Below are 21,739 nucleotides of genomic sequence, written 5' to 3' on the forward strand. Positions count from 1 at the left end.
TCATACATTTTTTGGGAAGAATACATTTAATTTGGATTAAATTTAAGATATTTATTTTTAAGTAAATACAGCAGTTATTTCAAAGAGCAACATATTCTCTTTATAAATAGCGCAATTTAAAGATTTCATACATTTTTTGGGAAGAATACATTTAAGTTGGATTAAATAAATAAAAAATATTTATTTTTAAGTAAATACTACTTGGATTAGAAATAGGAAGATTTTTCAATGAAAATGCAGAAATACAAGGTTTGAAATACTTAGGTTTTGTATAGAAATTAAAGAGAGTACCACATGGGTTAGCATAGAAAAATTTCTTTGTTAAAATACAAAAATAGTACCACTTGTGTTTTTAGGAAAAATTAAAGATAAGGTGCGCGCACACACATAAATACCGCCTTTTTTTACTTTTTTTGAAAAGGTACGATATACATGCATCAGATCACATGAGATGCGCATGACGTGCATAATGCATTATATATCCTCGTTTAACGTTAGTTAGTTGAAAAACAACAAGGATAAATGATGCATCGCATGTTATGTTATGTGTGAATCGCATGTTATGTTATGCATGAAAAGGAACGCACCCATAATCACATAAAACGGCTATAATGAGCATCACTCCGTGTCGAAAACGTATACAAGTTTCTCTTAGCGACGATCGGCAAAAAGAAAATGTCGTCTGCCCCGCAAACCGAGATATATTGCCGATTCAGTTCAGGTTACAGGTTAGGAAAGCCATGATATCACGGCAATCATTGTCGCGACACTCGCGGCCATCGTGATGCATCACATGAGGCTTGTTTTCTGTTCCTGCACTAGACTGCACTGGAACGTTCCTTCTTGCTTTCGCTAACTTTGAAACATCTATCTATTTCATTTTAAGTGTACACTTATTTAGAGAGTTCAGGAACAGAAAACAAACGGATGGTTGCATGCGGGCTGATATAGTGTAGAGTCCCTAGAAGTAGAGAGTCTGGACATCTGCCCCTAAAATGTCGGTGATGAATATGTCAGTGTATGTACATATATGCATACATATGTATACCTTATGTGTGTGTATGTTTACCATTGTGTGCACATAAACGTGTTGTATGTTATCGCATTGGCTAAAGAGGATTAAATAAGGATCCGTATTGGTGCTGCCATTTTAGGTGCAGTCCAATCACGTGGAACCCCGAAATGTCCAGACTCTCCACTTCTAGGGACTCTAATATAGTGTAGTAACGAGCGCCACTCGTTACTCGTGTCGAAAAAATGTACTGGACAAGATTCGCTTGGCGACGATAATAATAATGACGTATCTTAAAAATGTAAATCGTAAATCAAGATACATTGGCGATCTGTTTCCTTCGACATTGTTTCTTTGCTTCGTCATCCTTGACATCAGTTTTACATCGATGTTTTTGCTTAACGATACTGTCTTTTGACTTCAATCCACTTGAAGTTCTAGCCTTCTGAAGATTATTATTGCAGGGTTTTGTGTAAACTATATTGGCAATCTGTTCCATTCGATGTCGTGTCATTGTTACTTCGTTGTCATTTACATTCGTTGCACGCCGATGTTTTTGCTTTGTCGCTTGCAAGGCGTTCATAACGCATTTTTGAAACATTTTTCTGTCTGGGCTCTCAAAATTTTTATTTGCACGAACAGCTCCTAAAATTAGTTTCATTATAAGAACATTTATACAGAACATTCTAGACTTCGCGAAACATCCGTCAATAATGGATTCCTAAGATCATTTCAAGACAAAAATCCTAATATTAAAATGTCGGCGCTACAATAGTTTTTAAATGAAAAAGATTTAAAGTTGACAAATCAAAATATCTGAAATTTGCTCGCTCAGGTGTGCTACATCGTTCCGTGAAGCTGTATGCAAAATCTATACAGGGTGTCAGGTAACTACCGCCCGTGGTTTCGTTGATTGATAGATCAAGTAAAACTGAGCAGAAAAATCCTTTACCATTTTTTAATATTTGCCATAGTTAACGAAAAAAAAATTAATAAAGTCTGTGAATAAGCGCGTATCACCGCGCGCAAGGACGGCCCACCAGTCGCTGAAACGTAAGCAGCTGAGGCAGCCTTCTCCCTCCTTGCCGCGCCGCTCGCAGGCCGCAGCTACTGCTGCTTTTCCATCCTCACCGCACCGCACCGCGCCAACAGCCGCGGCTGCCTACGTCTCGGCGACCGGCGGGCGGTCCTTGCGCGTAGTGATACGCGCTTATTTGCAGACTTTATTAATTTTTATTTCGTTAACTATGGCAAATATTAAAAAATGGTAAAGGACTTTTCTGCTCAGTTTTACTTGATCTATCAATCCACGAAACCACGGGCGGTAGTTACCTGACACCGTGTATATATGAAAAATAAGATTTATACTTAAGAACACCTTCACTGCTGTAATATTATGTCATATTTAAGCACACTTATTTCGAACAGTTTAATTTACTAACTTTAATGCTCATTTCCACCAATGTAAATTAATTTAGATCTTAGTTTAACTTACTTTTTATTTCTTTTCAATTTTTAAAACTAAAAAAAGATAAAGAGTAAGTTAAACTGAGATCAAAGTTAATCTGTGTTGGTAGAAATAGGCATAAACTTTTTTTATATAAAAACTATGGCATCCTCGACCTTCTGATTTTAAAATTTTTGTCTTAAAATTATTTCAGGAGTGTGTTATTAATGGGTATGGTTACGCAAAGTTTGGGACATGATAACAAATATAAAATCATTTATATATAAAAAATATTTGAAGAATATAATATAAAAATGTTACTAACAAGAAGTAGGCAAGAATTAGAAAATCTGTTCAAAAAAGTTCTACAAACAGTTTTAAAGATGTTTATTAATTAGGTGAATCATTATGAGTTTATGGTCTCTTGTTTACTAATAAAATATTAATAATTATTTAAGATCAAATTGCACACTATATAAAAAGATATAAAAATTATAAGTAATTATTGACTTTAGGGAAAGTAGCTCGGATGATATTGAATCTTGATATATGTTGTCAGGGTCAAGAAAAGTTCCAAAAAAGGTAAAAAACGTATGATGAAAACAAAAATTGTTGGAAATAAAAGCAAAAAATGATGTTGGAAAGAATACATACTGCTGTAAAAAAAGATGGTAAAATGCTGAATAAAAATTGTTGAAAGAGAAAAATATTTATTACGAACTGATGGTTTCTATCTTATTTCAGTAAGATCTAGTCTCTAAGTTTTTATAAAAATATTCCCACACAGCAAAATTGTACAGCCCGATTGTTGCAAAGAACTTTTAGAAAGATTTAAATCTTTCACACCTCATGTGCAACACTTCTAAAGAGATTTTGCAAAATGTCAAATAAAATGTTGCAAGAGAAATGTTTCTGAAATCTATCACAAATATATATAATACATTTTTTTTATTATATATTCCAGAAATATTTTCATTTATTATATTATTCAAATTGTAAATAAAAATTAAAACGTATAATAAAAACAGTAGTTATATTTTATATATAATTTTAAATGCATTTCATTTATAATTTTTATTTCAACTTTTTGATACGCATATTTTCTACATATAAGTAATCCTTTAAATATAATACATTTAAATATTATTGTTGAAATACTTTAAAACGTAACTGAAGTTTTTCTTAAATACTACTAATTGTGAATATAATTAATTTAAATAATATCTTTGAAGTAAATTTAATATACATTAAAAGTCTGTACGTCAGGTTAAAACGTTGTTTGATAATAAACAAGAATTTTAAATAATTATTCAATGATTTGAACATGATGCTTTCTTTCTACTTGAATTATTATATTATTTATATATTACAGAATAAAATATTAAAACATTGAAGAAGAAAAAGAAAAGAAAGTCAATGGAAAAACAAATGAAAAATAAATGACAATAAAGAAAACAAAAAAGCGACGGCGTCATACAGACCCATATAGCACAAAATTTGCAACAATATTTCTGCAGCCTTCTGTGCAGTATGGAGAATAAAAATGTGAATCTATTAGCCTAGGTTACAACAAAGTAAACGAGAAAGCAATGTAAGTAAAGCAAAATACATAAAAGAATAAAAGGCACTAGGAAAATTAATGTGAAATAAATATACTCACGAAATATCGTGTGCATCAATTTTGTATCAAAAAGTTGACGTTTATTTTTATTGCCCCACCAAGTAAAATGTGTAGTAACTTCCGGAGTCATCGCTTCATTTATAATAAAAGTAATCGTTTCTCGCAAGTTAAATCCTCCAATATGTATAAAGTAATCAACCTAAAAATTATACGTATACAAATATTGAAACTTGATATTACAATGATAGTACAATTATAATGAAAAATTATACAAGTTATTACGATATCATCTAACTCTTTCGGCGGAAGTTCTTCGAAGCGTTCAAATTCTTCTATCGTATGTAATGGTAACATATTTGATTTGTTAGGAATATTTCCTTTGTTTATCACTTTCTTCTTTAGAAGTTTTTCAATTGTAACGAGACGTTCGTAAATGCGCCTATAAATGAACAAAATATAATTCATTAATGTAGCAAACATTATAATATAGTAAATATTATATCATTGCGTAATGTACGTACTGTAATTTTGGATCGTAGTACTCCTTTATATGTCTACATAAACAGAAATGATTTAAACTTTAAATAATGAATATCAACGTTTGAAAAAAAAGATTAATATATGTGAAAGCAAAAAATGCTATACAGGGTGCGGCATAATTAGGTGAACGATCATGGCGCCATTTTGTATTTCTTGGACATTACTCAGTCGTATTTGATCTTTTGTAAAGACGTGTACAATTTGTATATAATGCAATTAAAACGAAATAAAACTTTCAACAGTAAAATAAATAAATAAAAGTTAAGTGTCAACGTACTCCAATAAATTGTCCATTTTTGATGACTGCAGTGCTGTTGGTTGCTTTTCCATTAGAGGCTTCTTTTTTAATATTATGTCTGATACAATTTTTGGTTTTGTATTATCAACTTGCGTAGTCGTATTAGTTTCTGTGCTACATGGAGTGGTGGCAGAATGCAGAGTTGTTGAGATAGTTTTTCCAATTTCAGATGTCGATGCAATATTTAAATATGATTCATTATTAGATGCAGTGACTGTTGGTGAATTAAGAGGTTGAACTGTAAGCTGAGGTGTGTAATTTATTTGAGGTTGAACTACTGAAGTCTAAGGTGTGTAATGTGTTTGAGGTTCATAATTAACGGATGAATATGTATTGTGAATTCCAGTTAAATATCGTTGATTATCGTTTTGTTCACGCAAAACTGAAAAATTTGGAACTGCATACTCCGATGCTTGGAGCAATTTTATAAAACTGTTGTCATTCTGTTGAGATGAGTACTGTGTAGCAGGTACTTTGTTCACAAATTGGTTAATTTCCGATGTCATATATTGTGTGTAAGAGTTACGAGTATAGGAAGTTGAGTGCAAGGGAGTAAACTCGCCTTGTGAATGCATAATATTCTGTGATAGGTTCTGTGTTTGCATGTTGTGTGATTGTTGCACGTAAATATCAGGTAACTTTCTGTCACATTTAGCAGGTAACTTTTGTTCGCATTCAAGTTTGTTATGATTGTTCATTGTGTCCTGCAAACTGGATGTCGGAGTCTTCGATTCATAACTTCAGAGTTCAGTTCTGATATCTTCGATTTCTGTATTAATTATAGTCGATTTCTTAGTTTTATTTAGACTATCATCGTCGTCGGATGTCCTTTTATATCGCTTTGGCTTCTGAATGTTTCTCTTTGGTCGGTTGACGTCAGTTGCCATTGATGTCTTTTATCAAAAAATAAAAATAAAAAAACAGACAAAAATATAAATAATAAATAAAATATTGTACATATAGGGGGGAATGATTCTAAATTTTAAAAAATATACAATATATTTAAAATAAATTGAAACAAAACTTACAAAATAGTAGCTACAATAAATACGCAATCATGACATAAATTAAAGGTATTGTCTTCTAACTGATTGTCTTCATTATGTTTGTTTTGCAATAAAGGCATCAAATAGCATTTTTTATATATCTCAGATACATGAATAAGCGATCATTCTGCAGAAATCAATGAACATTTAAAAAATTCAAAAAGTTCTGAAGACAAACCTACATCATAAAATGATTCGATCTTTGAGAGTTTTCGAATAACCAGGAAGTGATTCAAATTTTCCATTACAATGTTAATAACTACACAAATCGATGAATCACGCAACATACAGCAATTATTACGTTTCGCAATACTAAGATATAATGCATCATTTTCAATCGAGCGATATTGTGTACAGTTTGAAAAAAATTCTTCAGGAACAGGACCTTTTGTGTGCGGTTGAAGGCATCTATAAGACGATTCTTTGGAAGTGCAAATGCGTATATAAGAATTTTCTTGTTCCATTATTCTAAGTGCAATTTGCTGCAGTGGCTGATTTGGTTTCCTGCAAAGTTTACTTATGAGGCGCATATTGTTCTCATAAGGAAATGCTGAAAAACAATTAAGTGGGCCCAAATTTTTCGCATCATTACATATATGAAGTACATATATGAAGTCCATGTATGTTATACGATAAAAAAAAACGACCCATACAATTGTTCGCACATCTTGACAAATTTTTGTAAAGCGAGCTCCGCATATCTTAAATGCAGATCACTTCTAGTCGGCAGTACTAGACATCGAATTGCTGAGTGTAACATCAAAAAATGAAAATAAAGATCTTCAGGAAGAACATCTTTAAGAACAACAAGCCCAGTATATAGAAGGAATTGACGGAATTCCGTTGCTTTAAATCTTTTGTAAAATGCAATAGACCTTGCGACGAGACGACGAGCAAATTCACGAGGGCAAAACTGTGACAAATTGTTTAAAGATGCAGAAATTTGTAATATTTGACGGGCACATAATTTACTGGACTTTGTAAATACACCATCTACCCATGCCGATATGCACTTTTTAACGACACCCAAACAAATCAAATGCATGTATTCGAAAGAGACCTGGCTAACTGCTCCCACGGGAAGTTTGGATAGTGCACTTAGTCCTTCTTTATGATGATCTTGATCTACGAGCCTAGAATATTCGTCATCAGTTCTACAACGCATTGGATCGAATGGAAAAACTGTTCGTTTTTCTATTGTCACTCCTGTTATGTAGCATTTTGAACATGGATTAAAAGCCACGTGTCCTTTATGATTTAGAATAAAAGCGCGAGCAGGCGCATCGGCTATGAATGCACGTAAACGAATCGGTAACTTAATGCCTTCATAATCAATACTACCGTCACGTATAATTTTAGTCACCTCATTTACAAAAGTTTTAAAAAAATCACAGGCATTTGTGGGTTTTCCTGGTCCACGGTAAATTCCAATTACTTCAGGTTCAGTATTACAAATATTTACAATTCTGATCTGAATTGGCCATATTTGAGAATTTCCCGATTTATCCAAAGCACCACCATCAGTATTAAAATCTATTTCTAATATATTTGGAATCAAAACAGACTGAATTTTTTTAAGACTTTTAATTACTCCTTTTTCAAACCCAAAATGAACGTATTCGCCGGGTTCGACAGTGGACAATTCTATTCGAATTCTGGGGGTTTTTAAAAGCGTTCGCGAATCTTTCGGAAAATAAAAAAAATAAGAATGCATTTTCAATATTTTCAGAATCTTACTTCTTGTCGTATGTGATACGTTATTGTCAAGAAAGCATTGACGAAGTAGTTGCAAAAATGAGTGCCTACTGTCCTCATCAGTATTGTCAGTAGAAAAACCATCAGTTATTTCTTTATGAGCGACAAAGCTGTCACTTGATGCAGAGAGCTGTGACTCATTGCTGTTGCATACAGAAGATGCGAGTGATTGAAGAACTAAATTAGTGTCAGCCGATTCAAAAATTGTATTCTTTAAATTCTTTGACACATTATTAGGTATATTAAACGAATTAGATAGTTGAGAATCTTCCGCGACAGAATTGTGTGCAATAATCAGATTACTATCTATGTAATCGTGAAGAGAGGAAGAAGATTGATTACTATTCTGCATTTCAGATTGTATTTTGCGTATACCTAACTGTAGTAATATTCTTCTACGTTGCCGGTACAGCAACTGATTAACAGGCTTACGACCATAAGATACTTTATATTTTGATAGAAATTTCATGTTTCTTGAGGTACTCAAAATAAAGATTCCATTCTGTATTTATATATGATATTTTATATTTTTTAAAAAGAATTCGTTTTATATGAAACCAAATGTCAGAAGTATATATAATAAAAGTCACCATATATTAAATGTTGAATATTTTAAAGAAAATAAAGACAACAAAATGTAATGCATATATATTCATGTTAGATTTATAAATAAAACGTTACTAACATTCATTGAAACTCACATTAGTTTGATCCAATCTAAGAATCCTTTGTAAATTATATCAAATACCACAATTCACCAGTTATGTACCTGAAATCAGTAATATTACAAAAAAAATCAATATAACAGTACAAATGTGATAAAAATGTACAATTTAAGTTTCAATTAAGGACCCGGAAAAAAATATTTTATATATAAAATATGTCCATACATAAATATATATGATCATATATATATTTATATATAAATAAATATATAATTATGTATATTTATATATAAATGAATATATAATTATATATAATTACATATAATATAGTTATATACAATTATATATGATTATATATAATTATGTATAATTATATTTAATTATATACATATGGGCATATTTTATATATAATTATACATAATTATATGTATGATTATATATAAAAAATTTTTTCCTGGGGAGCCCTCTTGTTTCCAAGATATCCCTCAATAAATGATACAAATAAAAAGACGATTAATATATCTGATTGACAAGACATTGACCATTTTTCATGTATCGCTACCCAGCCAGAAATGATAATGTAATTGACGTTGATTTGATATCAATTCAATGATTTCAACTTTAAATTAACGTTAATTGATTTGATTTTAACATTAAATTTTTGTCGATTTTATTATCATGTTTGATTAGATTGATTTCCTCTTAATACAGGTAGTTGCTCATAGCAATTTTGAGTCTGTGCCAATTTTACTTCGACCGGTACACATTTTATTATGTGAATTACCTCTCCGGTTAAGAAAGCCAGGCCCTCTCATAAAATGATAGGCAAAAATGTCGGGTGATTGTATTGCTATGGCCAAGGCGTTCTGCATCATTCGTAATTCAAGGTTATGACTGAACATTATTTTGGCGCGCAGTTCATTAAACTTGAGGAAAGTATATATAAATAATACAAGCATAAACAATACAAGCACGAAGACCTAGCTGCAACCGTAGAAGGCATTTTTGTTCAATTTGTATTGATACAGCAACGATCAAAATATCTCTCTCTACTACTTTAAATATATATTTCATTATATTCGTTAATTTTCAATAAAAAATAATTCATTAAAAAAATAATTAGATTTAGACAGGTATAAAATTACTTCTATTACGGCTGCAGGTGATGCATATTCTGATTTAACGTATACTGAAATGGAAATGGAAAAAGCAAGAAATGGTTAAGAACGTTACAAAACTGAAAAAAACTCAATGCACGTGAGAATAATCCGTTTTTCATGAAAGCTATGGAAAAGTACATGTCATGTGAATTATATAAAAACGATACGGCGGATGCTCGTATGCATAATACTCATAATTCCAAAGCAAGGTCAGATACATAATTTAAACGTGTATATATATATATATATATATATATATATATTACCTTTTCAAAAAAAAGAAGCGCCTATGTGTGTTGCGCGCAACTTATATTGAAATTGTGTAATCTAATAAAAATGATATACGTTTATTAAAAAAAAATGTGTAAAAGCTTTTAAAGTGCACTTATTATAAAGAGAATATACTTTTTCTACAAAATTAAAGTAGTATTTGTATTTTCTTTGAAAAACTTCTATTCTAACCCAACTGGTAGTATCTTCAACTTTTATATAAATCCCACGTGGTACTATCTCTGTATTGTCATTGAAAAATCTTTGTTTTTTAAAAATTCAAGTGATAGCATTTTTAATTCTCATTGAAAAATGTTATTCTAACCCAAGTAGTATTTCCTTAAATATTATGTAATTTAATTCAACCTAAACGCATTTTTCCAAAAAATTTTTTAAACAATCAAAGTGTACTATTTTTGTATTTCCATTGAAAAATCTTTCAATTTTAACCCAAGTAGTTGTATTTAATTTTAATAAGTTTCAATGGAATATATAACATTTAATTTAAAAGATTAAAGAGGAAACGGTACAAAATAAGAAAATTGTATTGAAATAAAAAATTTTTGATGTATAAAAACATGGCGCTGCTAGATAGAACAAGCAGAAAAGACATAAGAAAAAATGCAATAAATGTAACACTTGTAAGATATGCGTTATAAAAGAAATTTGCGAAATAAGTTTTAGTTTTTTTAACTTTTAAGTAATTCTAATCGTAAGTTAAACTTAAGATACCACTTGAATTTTATTTAAAAAAATAAAGATTCTTAAAATATAAATTATTTAGGTTAAATTAGAAAATGCTTGATTTCTGCTGCCAGCGTGACGGCAGACCTTGTCAGCACGGGATGCTCGATTTGTGCTAGTAGTCTGCCGTCAGATTGTGTTGAGCATGTCCCCATACAGCACAAAAAATTCCAGCAACATTGCAGCAACGTTGCAATGTTGCAGATTGCAATGCAATATTACGGAGACATTGCAGCAACATAAATTAACAATATGCCTGCAACATCGCATGGCATATGTCAGTAATATTCCGGAAACATTGCAATATCATAATTTTTTAATAAAGAGCCAAAGCAGAATATTCGCGTATAATAATATATGTATAATACTCATAATTCCAAAGCAAGGTCAGATACATAATTTAAACGTGTGTATGTATATATATATATATATATATATATATTACCTTTTCAAAAAAAAGGTAAAAAAAAGCGACTATGTGTGTTTTGCGCAACTTATATTGAAATTGTGTAATCTAATAAAAATGATATACGTTTATTAAAAAAAAATGTGTGAAATCTTTTAAAGTGCGCTTATTATAAAGAGAATATACTTTTTCTACAAAATTAAAGTAGTATTTGTATTTTCTTTGAAAAACTTCTATTCTAACCCAACTGGTAGTATCTTCAACTTTTATATAAATCCCACGTGGCACTATCTCTGTATTGTCATTGAAAAATCTTTGTATTTTAAAAATTCAAGTGATAGCGTTTTTAATTCTCATTGAAAAATTTTATTCTAACCCAAGTAGTATTTCCTTAAATATTATGTAATTTAATTCAACCTAAACGCATTTTTCCAAAAAATTTTTTAAACAATCAAAGTATACTATTTTTGTATTTCCATTGAAAAATCTTTCAATTTTAACCCAAGTGGTTGTATTTAATTTTAATAAGTTTCAATGGAATATATAACATTTAATTTAAAAGATTAAAGAGGAAACGGTACAAAATAAAAAAATTTTATTAAAATAAAAATTAGTAAATAAAATAAAACAAATAGTAATCGGGAATTAGGCTAATAAGAGTCAGCGCGGGTAAAAGTACGCAATCGTATTAATATTATACAAATTATTTATTCATCTTTGAATTACGAAAATGAACAAACGTTTTGACTCGCTTTGGAGTCATCTTCGCCGTATTAAAAATCTTTTAAAGTGCGCCTATTATGAAGAGAATATACTTTTTCTACAAAATCCATGGTAGTATTTGTATTTTTTTGAAAAATATTCCTATTCTAACCCAACTGGTAGTATCTTTAATTTTTATACAAAACCCACGTAGTACTATCTCTTCTCTGTATTGTCGTGAAAAATCTTCCTATTGCAAAAATTCAAGTGATAGCATCTTTAATTCTCATTAAAAAATTTTATTTCAACTCAAATGGTATTTAAACATTTAATTTCAAAAAATTAAAGAGGAAACAATACAAAATGAGAAAATTTTATTGAAATAAAAAATTTTTAATGTACAAAAACATGGCGCTGCTAGATAGAAAAAGCAATGAGAAGAATTGAATAATTTCTATTCAATTCTTCTCATTGCTTTTTCTATCTACTACAGGGTAGTAGAAGAAGATAGTAGCAAAACCTAATTGCTACTATCTTCTTCTACTACTCTGTATTGTTATTGACAAATCTTCCAATCCAAGTATTTAATTGAAAATAAATAACATATTAAAATTTTGTAATCTATTTTAACCTAAATAATTTATATGTTAACAGAAATGAGAACATTTTATTGAAATAAAGAGTTTTTTCATCTTTATTTTTTTAAGATCCAAGTGGTGGTATCTTAATTTGACTTACGATGTTACTTAAATGTTAATGAAACTAAAATTTATTTCATAAATTGCTTTTATAATGCATATTTTACAAGTGTTACATTTATTGCATTCTTTCTTATGCCTTTTCTGCTTTTTCTATCTAGCAGAGCCATGTTTTTGTACATTAAAAATTTTTTATTTCAATAAAATTTTTTCATTTTGTATTGTTTCCTCTTTAATTCTTTGAAATTAAATGTTGAAATACCATTTGAGTTGAAATAAAATTTTTCAATGAGAATTAAAGATGTTATCACTTGAATTTTTGCAATAGGAAGATTTTTCAATGCAAAGAAGAGATAGTACCACGTGGGTTTTGTATAAAAATTAAAGATACTACCAGTTGGGTTAGAATAGGAACATTTTTCAAAAAAATACAAATACTACCATGGATTTTGTAGAAAAAGTATATTCTCTTCATAATAGGCGCACTTTAAAAGATTTCATGCATTTTTTTGAATAAACGTATATCATGTTTATTAGATTGCACAATTTCAAGATATTTATTTTAAGTAAATACCACTTAGGTTGGAATAAGAGATTTTGTACAAAATATTAATTAATACATATTATTTGGGTTGAAAAAATAAATATTTTTAGGTGCGCGCACACACATAGGCGCCTTGTTTTACCTTTTCTTTCAAAAAGTAAATACCACTTAAGTATATATATATATATATATATATATATATATATATATATATACGATTAAATTATGTATCTGACCTTGCTTTAGAATTATGAGTATTATGCATACGAGCATCCTACCGTATCGTTTTTATATAATTCACATGACATGTACTCTTCCATAGCTTTCATGAAAAACGGATTGTTCAAAGTTGACAATTGTTATATTATATTTTTTTCAATATCGGCATCGTGTTCTTGTAATGATATTTTATTATCTATTTGCAGCGCAATGTCTGTCTCCTCCACTGACGGACTATTTAAATATTTCTGATCATAATTTATTTTGTAGCTCAATGTTCAATACAATCCTTATGTCTGCAATAAATTATAATAAAATATATAAATTCACAATAAAAAAGAATAAAACAAAGCTACTCAGAGATTTTTACCAAGATTATTGTTAATAATGACTAACGAATAAAGATCAGGTTAAAGAACCTGTCACGACGGATATGATGATGATGACAAGATGACAAGAAATACTACACCACATACACCACAAGTCGCATACGGCTGACTGATGTATGCCAGCGCTACTCGTGTCGAAAATATGAAAGGGAGAATTCCTGAGGGCGACGACGACGTTTCTTAAATGAAATGTAGAATATTTAGACTTTGCGTCGCGATATCTCAGCTCGTAGGGCACGGAGAGAAAAAATAGAAACACCTTTATTATACAAGTCGGGGCCAAGCTATCGTTTGAGACTACTCAGAACTTGATCGGTTCAGCCATTACTGAAATCTGATAATCTTGCGTGCTTGGAACTCGCTGACTCGCGTAAAAGAGGGTCGGTCTGCGACTTGATTCTCCTACATAGGCGCGAGTCACGACCGCGCCTCTAGATATTAATTTAACTCATCCATAATTATTCATTCGCATTTAGCAAACTAAGGTCGGGCGACGTTACTAAATTTTCCGCTGAATCTCTACATTCCCTAACAATACAACAGTCCATATATCGACTGTAAGTCGACTCATCCAAGTCAGGCTTTCAAAGTTGACTGCAAATCGACTTTGCATAGACGTCTGCAGACATCCTTCAAATGTTGACTCTAAAACGTCTAGAAAATGCATGCGGTCTCGTGGTGCTGTGTGCATCATAGTATTGTTAAGAAACATAAATATTTATATCAATAGACGAAATAAGTACATATATGAAGAAACCTCGATCTACAGCCCAATGAACAAACAATATTTTTTAATTGTTTTTTTAATAAAAATTTTTTCATATTTAATTTAATTATTGTATTATATTGATATATATTTTCTAATTACATTCTTATTTAAACAAATAACAGAAAAGTTATTCCAAATGCTATTTTGCATTTGCGGAATTAGTAAAAAAAAATAAATTATAATTTTGTATTTGTTTATATAAATATTGTGCTTTAATTATACATATTTCATTTTTTTGATAACGTATATTGACCTGATCTACCAGTTATATACACATATCATCATAAAGTGTTCACAGGTCATCATGAGGGATCAGTTCGCAGCGATCACGGAGGTCAAGCAACGTTCACCGGAGTCACGACTTGAATGGGTGACCGCTTGGAAATTTCCGAAAAAATATTCCCGAGATTTTTTTTGCGAAAAATGTTTTTTAAAATGTTACACAAATATTGTTTTGTTCATTGGAATTATGTGATGTAATAATATTTATGTGAATATTTTGGAAAAATGGGATGTTTCAATGCAATATTTCCAAAAGCGGACATCTTAATGTTGCTGCAATCTTCCAGCAATGTTGCAGCAATGTTTCGCAATCAAAATGCAATATTACAATGTTTCAATGAAATCATTCTGCAATGTTCCTGCAATCTCTCTGTGCTGTATGGGAAGGTTTCGTGGTACGTATTATGTAAATTTTATTGATAGACAATGTGAATGTAATTATCAAATGCGTTCCTTATCACGCATGATGTGTATGAAGCATCTAGCTTTATTATTGTTCACTGAATATTAAACGAGGATAAATACCCTAATAGCACAGGAACGTGGACGGGATCCGATAGCGCACGGTGCGATAGCCCACCAACCAATCATCTTGACTTATCTAACCCAAGCAACGGAAAAACTCTAGGCATCTAGCCGCTGCGAGTGCTATGCCTAGAGTTTTTGTGTGCTTTCGGTCCCGTGTGCTATCGGGATCCGCCCGAGATGACGTCCACAGGACGTCCCGTGGACTATCAAATGAGCGCCTCATTCTTGCCCATGGTCATCCTGTGGACATTCCATCCGGAGTCCTAATCCGGAGTTCCATTCGCAATCCTTAAGATATACATACGCATTTTAGGACCGTTTAAGGATATTTAAGGAATATCCGCATAAATATATTATATTATTACACCACATAATTCCAATGAGCAAAACAATATTTTAATAACATTTTAAAAAACGAATTTTTTTTGCAAAAAAAATCGGGAATTTTTTCTTGGAAATTCCTAAACGGTCACCCATCCAAGTCGCGACTCCGGTGAACGTTGCTTGACCTCCATGATCGCTGCGAACTGGATCCCTCGTAATGATTTGTGAACACTTTATGCTAATATGTGTACATAACTAAGAGATTAAGTAAACATATATTATCGAAAAAATGAACTATGTATAATTAAACCATATTATTTATATAAATATATATAAAATTATAGTTTTTTACTGATTTTTACAAATGCGTATTAGCATCTGTAATAACTTTTCTGTTATTATTTGTTTAAATAAGAATGCAACTAGAAAATATGTCAATATAATACATAATTAAATTAAGTATGAAAAATTTTTTATTAAAAAAACATTTAAAAAATATTGTCTGCTCATTGGCAGGGCGCGGATATTCGTGCATGATTCCATGTCGCGCATGAAAAACCGCTACGGCCTACTTCATGTAAACATAAACATAAACAAAAAACGAAAAAATTTTCTGCATTAATTCGCAATTACGTAAAAACACATTTTTTCAAAATGCCAAAATTTTTACACGAAAAATTGGCAATGTCAATTAAAAATGGGATGGGATCCGATAGCGCACGATGCGATAGCCCATCAACTAATTTTGACTTATCTAACCCAATCAACGAAAAAACTCTAGGCATCGGCCACTGTGGGTAGTGGTATGCTATCGGTCTCATGTGCTAGCGGCGGGATCCGCCCCGGTTCGGTTGCACATTTCAGGTGTTGATGCAACTTTTGTGTTTGGCTAGTCAAATAATGCAGTCCCTCAATGATGTCGCATGTTCGTCTGGGCTCAATACATCTCACAAGTGCATATTAGATGTACACAAAGTGGACTTGAGAAAATAGTCGGAGCCAGTTTGTGTGCCACCGGTAAGGTGCGCCTCACAAGGGCACCACACATAACCCGGGTCACCGATTTTGATGAAACTTTACAGTTATGTAGTATTAGTATAGAAATACTAAATGCTAAACGGAGACGATGCACTACTCAACCGTTGACGTGAAATCGTTGTTTGAATTTCACCATATAGCTTTAATACCGTAACATTGAAGGAGTTTGGCAAGTAGCAGCGTGGTGTGGCGGACAGCGCGAGCGCCTATAGTTTTGCAGGTCGCGGCCGTCGCGGGTTCGAGTCCACAATTTTTTTTTTTTTTTTTTTACCCAGTACTCTTATTGTTACAATATACATATATATATATAATAAAATATATAATAAATAATACACAGATATAGATATAATAATACGCAAAAAATCTTCTCTGCATTCGAACTTTTGTTAGTTTACTTTATATACATTTAAATATATATATATATATATATATATATATATATATATATATATATATACACACACATAGATTTATATGGATGGCGAGATATTTATATGATATATTTGATTGTGAGAGTTAATATGCATATTTATTTATGTGTAAGTACAAAAACAATTACAAATGAATTTATTCGTCATCTTGCTCTGTAATTTTGCACACTTTCGGGTCATAATAATTACAAAAACAAGTAATAAAATTCACAGCTAGTTTTAAGAATGTCATTTATGTCTTTTATGTCTTTTATGCATTATTGAAAAAAAAATGTGCTTGCGAAAAAATTGGATTTATAAAATGTTCGTGGTGTAAATCAGTTTTATGTTTTACTTGTTTTTATGATTATTATCACCCGAAAGTGTGCAAAATTACAGAGCAAGACGACGAATAAATTCATTTGTAATTGTTTTTGTACTTACACATAAATAAATATGCATATTAACTCTCACAATCAAATATATCATATAAATATCTCGCCATCCATATAAATCTATGTGTATATATATATATATATATATATATATATATATATATATATATATATATAAATGTATATAAAGTAAACTAACAAAAGTTCGAATGCAGAGAAGATTTTTTGCGTATTATTATATCTATATCTGTGTATTATTTATTATATATTTTATTATATATATATATATATATATATATATGTATATTGTAACAATAAGAGTACTGGGTAAAAAAAAAAAAAAAAATTGTGGACTCGAACCCGCGACGGCCGCGACCTGCAAAACTATAGGCGCTCGCGCTGTTCGCCACACCACGCTGCTACTTGCCAAACTCCTTCAATGTTACGGTATTAAAGCTATATGGTGAAATTCAAACAACGATTTCACGTCAACGGTTGAGTAGTGCATCGTCTCCGTTTAGCATTTAGTATTTCTATACTAATACTACATAACTGTAAAGTTTCATCAAAATCGGTGACCCGGGTTATGTGTGGTGCCCTTGTCAGCCAAAATCGCTATTAGATGACTGTATGTAAAATTATCAATGTCGTCTGGCAAAGAGAAATAAGAGGAATATTGACACAAGTTATATATTTGTTATACGGTAATCGCATTCGCTGCGTACAGTATAGTATATATTGCGCCATATAGTAACAAATCAATATACATGGTATATAAAGCACATGAAGTACACAAATTTTTCAATTAATCTCAGACGACTTTAAGACATGTATTTTCTTTCTCTTACAAACCTATAAAAAAAAACAGTAAAGAAAACCTAGACTCTTATTTGATGATATAATAAGAGATTATCATGAAGGCACCTAAACACAAATACATCATGCGTTAAATGTGGAAAAACATAAACAATTTTTTAAATGAAAACACCAGACAATTTGATTTTATACCTAGGCATATATATTAATATAATTCGCGTCACTTTCTCCAAAGAGGTAACTATACCTGTTCTCAATCTACTTGTTTCTCTCATGAAGCTCGTATAAAACATATTCTAATATATTCCTCTTTTCACATCATCGCTCATTATTATACAAATACACGGCAATTCTAGCCAATACGACTATCGAAAAGACATCACGGATTCTAACACTGTATAATCGTACATTGTACACCCAAGGACTTTGATTCTGTCCATGGGAAAATTTTCCCATGAACAAAACTGAGAAGTCGCTATCTTTCTATATACTTACAGTTCATAATTAACGTAACGACCAATAAGCTCTAGTCGTTTCATTAATCATGAACTGCAAGTATGTAGAAAATAGTGACTTCTCAATTTGGAAAATTTCCTCATGGACAGAATCAAAATCTTTGGGTGTACATACATATTTTGTTTTTTTTTTCCTACACAAATCGGTTGTCAATATGTGCGGATGTGCGCGTTTCTATTAGATGATTAGTGCTTTTCAACGATTCTAATTACTTTATGATTAACACGTTCGCTATAATATACTCTCCACAAAGAACATGGTTGTCGGAACTTTCAATATGTGGAACACATACGAGGGCTGTCTGGAAAGTGAACCTATGAATACATCTTTATAACTAAGTGTGTTATTGTAAAAAACAAGTATTCACAATGGAAGGGAAACATTCATGAGTGCCCCTAAAGCCCATATCAGATTAAGCATTGAAAATTGAAGATTAAAGATTGAGCTTTGGCCAATCAAAATAAAAGGAGTTAAAATTTTCTTGTTTTGATTGGTCAAATTTCAATCTTTAATCTTCAATCTCAATCTTCAATGCGTAGTCTGATACGGGCTTAACAAGCTGCAATGTCCAACTCATTGTTTTACCTTATATTCTTTACATGCTTTACATCATGATTCAGCTAACCTTCAGTTTATAATAATCAGTTATTATTTAATAACTGATAATAAGTAGTTGTGTAAACATTCAAACTCGTGAACGCCGCATTTTATAATAATCGAAAGAAATTCCCCCGTCAGCCAAACATGAACTAACAGATTATTCGGAGAGTCTGCTATCAATTTCTGTTGCTAGAAAGGCAACAGATTTCACACAGACTCTGCAATATCTGCGGTGTCAGCAAAATGCTGTCAGAAATAGGACAGAAACTGTTGGCATTTAATTCCAGCAGAAATCGAGCAAATAGTGTTGACAGTACTGTCAGATTGGCGGTAGAAATCAAGCACAACGTGTGCAACACAATCTGACGGCAGACTGGCAGCAGAAATCGAGCAGCGCGTGCTGACAAGACCTGGCGCCAGATTGGCGGTAACAAACGAGCAAGATCGACGCGACAGTTACTTTTCATGAATTTAAGGGCCTATTCAAACAAACTTGCATAATTGCATGCATAAATAATATCCATAAAGAAAGTGATTGATCCATTTTCTTTTGCATTTGCTTAATTATTGGACCAATCAATTTCTTTATGTATATGTTCTGTCTGTTTCTGTTTGCATTTTATACGCTGCAATTTCTATTTGCACCTGTCCGCGATTACGTACAGGAATCTGGACACAATACATCCGTATCTATCCGCATGTATTGTGTCCAGATTTCTGCATCTGCCTGCATATATAAATAATTAAAGCCCATTCCTGGCCATGGTCTGGCTAACAAAAATAGTCAAAAAAATTGAAATTGGAAATAGGACCAAAACACAAAAAAATATTATTGACGTAAAAACAACTTTTCAAAACTCAATTTTGCAATCAATTGGTATAAATAAATTATTAAAAATTTACTCTAAAAAAGAACTGATTGCGCCAATCGATTCTACAGGAAAAATTACTAAAGAAACGTTGCAAAAATAAATTTTGCAACTAATTTGTTTATAACAATTAAAAAAACGTTATGCATGTTTCTTGATTCATTTTTCCCGTAAAATTGGTTGGAGTAATCAGTTTTCCTCTACAATCAATTTTTAGTAATTTGTTTATAACAATTAGTTGCACAATTGATTTTTGCAAGCGTACTTTTTACGCCCATATTTTTTTATGCTCTAGTACTATTTCCAATTGTTTTTTTAACTATATTACTTTGAGCAGGAACAGGTTTTAATTATTTATATAATTTATACAGTTTATATAGTTTATTTTAAAAATATTTAAAGCTAAATAATTAAAGGGCTACTGAGAATATTCGCGCGATACTCAACATAATAAATTTCTTCCTGTTAAATCAGCTTTACTTCAAATATAACTTTTTATTAACGATATCATAAGTGTATGATTAACTTAGTGTTAGCGTATCAGATTATTGTCCTAAAACCTTAGGTTCGAAGGCCGCCGGCTCCCAATGCGTTTTCAAAAATTGTAAAATAATACGTATTTGTAATTAGTAAAATAAAATATATGCAAATTAACTCATAATAAAAATAAGAATAAAATGCAAAAAAACTGAAAAAAAATTTTATAATAAAAATTTTTGAATAAAAATGCTTGATTTCTGCTGCCAGCGTGACAGCAGATCTTGTCAGCACGGGGTGCTCGATTTATGCTAGCAATCTGCCATCAGATTGTGTTGCGCATGTCATGTTCGAATTCTGCCACCTATCTGGCGTCATGTGCTGGCAGCACGGCGTGCTCGCCTGGTGCTGTCATTCTGCTGACATAGAATATCAACAGGTGCTGTCAACAGAACGTAAGCAGAATTTGAGATCAGTTGAGTTCAGTCTGCCACCCACGTCTGGATCGAATCTGCCGCCAGCCTGGCGACACAGTACTAACATTTTGTTGACTGGGTCATTCTATTGACTGCTGACAGAAAATTAGAAAAATCATTAAATGCAAGTCGTTTACGACAACTTGTAATTAATCAGAAACAATCTTGAAATGTTTAAGAAGATAATTACGATGAAAAATATTTGAGGACGAAGAAGATGTAAAACAAAATGCAACGAAGCAGCTGTTGGTCATTCCTAGATCGCAAATGTTCATGCATGATCCCGTGTCGCGCGCGAAAAACCGCTGCGTGCGAGTGAATCGTGTGCTCACTGCATTTCTCTCGAGAAGACCCAATGCTTGCCAATTTAATAGAATCAGAATCTGTTAATAAATTGAATCCGGTAAACACATCAAACATTTTTGTCATTTTTAATTGACATTGCCAATTTTTCGTAGAAAAATTTCGGCATTTTGAAGAAATGTGTTTTTATGTAATCTCGAATTAATGCAGAAAATTTTTTCTTGTTTAGTTTATGTTTATATTCACATGAAATAAGCCGCAGCGGTTCTTCGCGCGCGACACGGAATTATTTGCACAAACATCCGCGCTCTAGTTATTCCGAAGGCTGACTTTATATAAGTGCTTCCACAAGTGGTCTAGAATCGCTAGGAAAAAGTTGTGGTTTCTAATCGCTAGGAAAAAGTTGTGGTTTCTAATGAG

The 21,739-nt window shown here is 31.4% G+C and overlaps 1 protein-coding gene across 1 annotated transcript; it reads right to left on the reverse strand.

Annotated features, from left to right (window-relative positions):
• Window positions 1-333: 333 nt before the first annotated feature.
• On the reverse strand, window positions 334-5,064 carry LOC105202943. The gene is made up of 5 exons (XM_026137952.2): window positions 4,898-5,064; window positions 4,602-4,634; window positions 4,363-4,519; window positions 4,120-4,279; window positions 334-1,657 (listed from the first exon to the last, which is right to left on the reverse strand). The coding sequence occupies exons 1-5, from the start codon at window positions 4,948-4,950 to the stop codon at window positions 1,326-1,328; spliced, it is 735 nt and encodes a 244-aa protein (XP_025993737.1). The 5' UTR covers window positions 4,951-5,064; the 3' UTR covers window positions 334-1,325.
• Between the last annotated feature and the right edge of the window lie 16,675 nt (window positions 5,065-21,739).

The sequence above is a fragment of the Solenopsis invicta genome, chromosome 5 (genome assembly GCF_016802725.1).
Source record: "Solenopsis invicta isolate M01_SB chromosome 5, UNIL_Sinv_3.0, whole genome shotgun sequence".
Classification (NCBI taxonomy): Eukaryota; Metazoa; Arthropoda; class Insecta; order Hymenoptera; family Formicidae; genus Solenopsis; species Solenopsis invicta.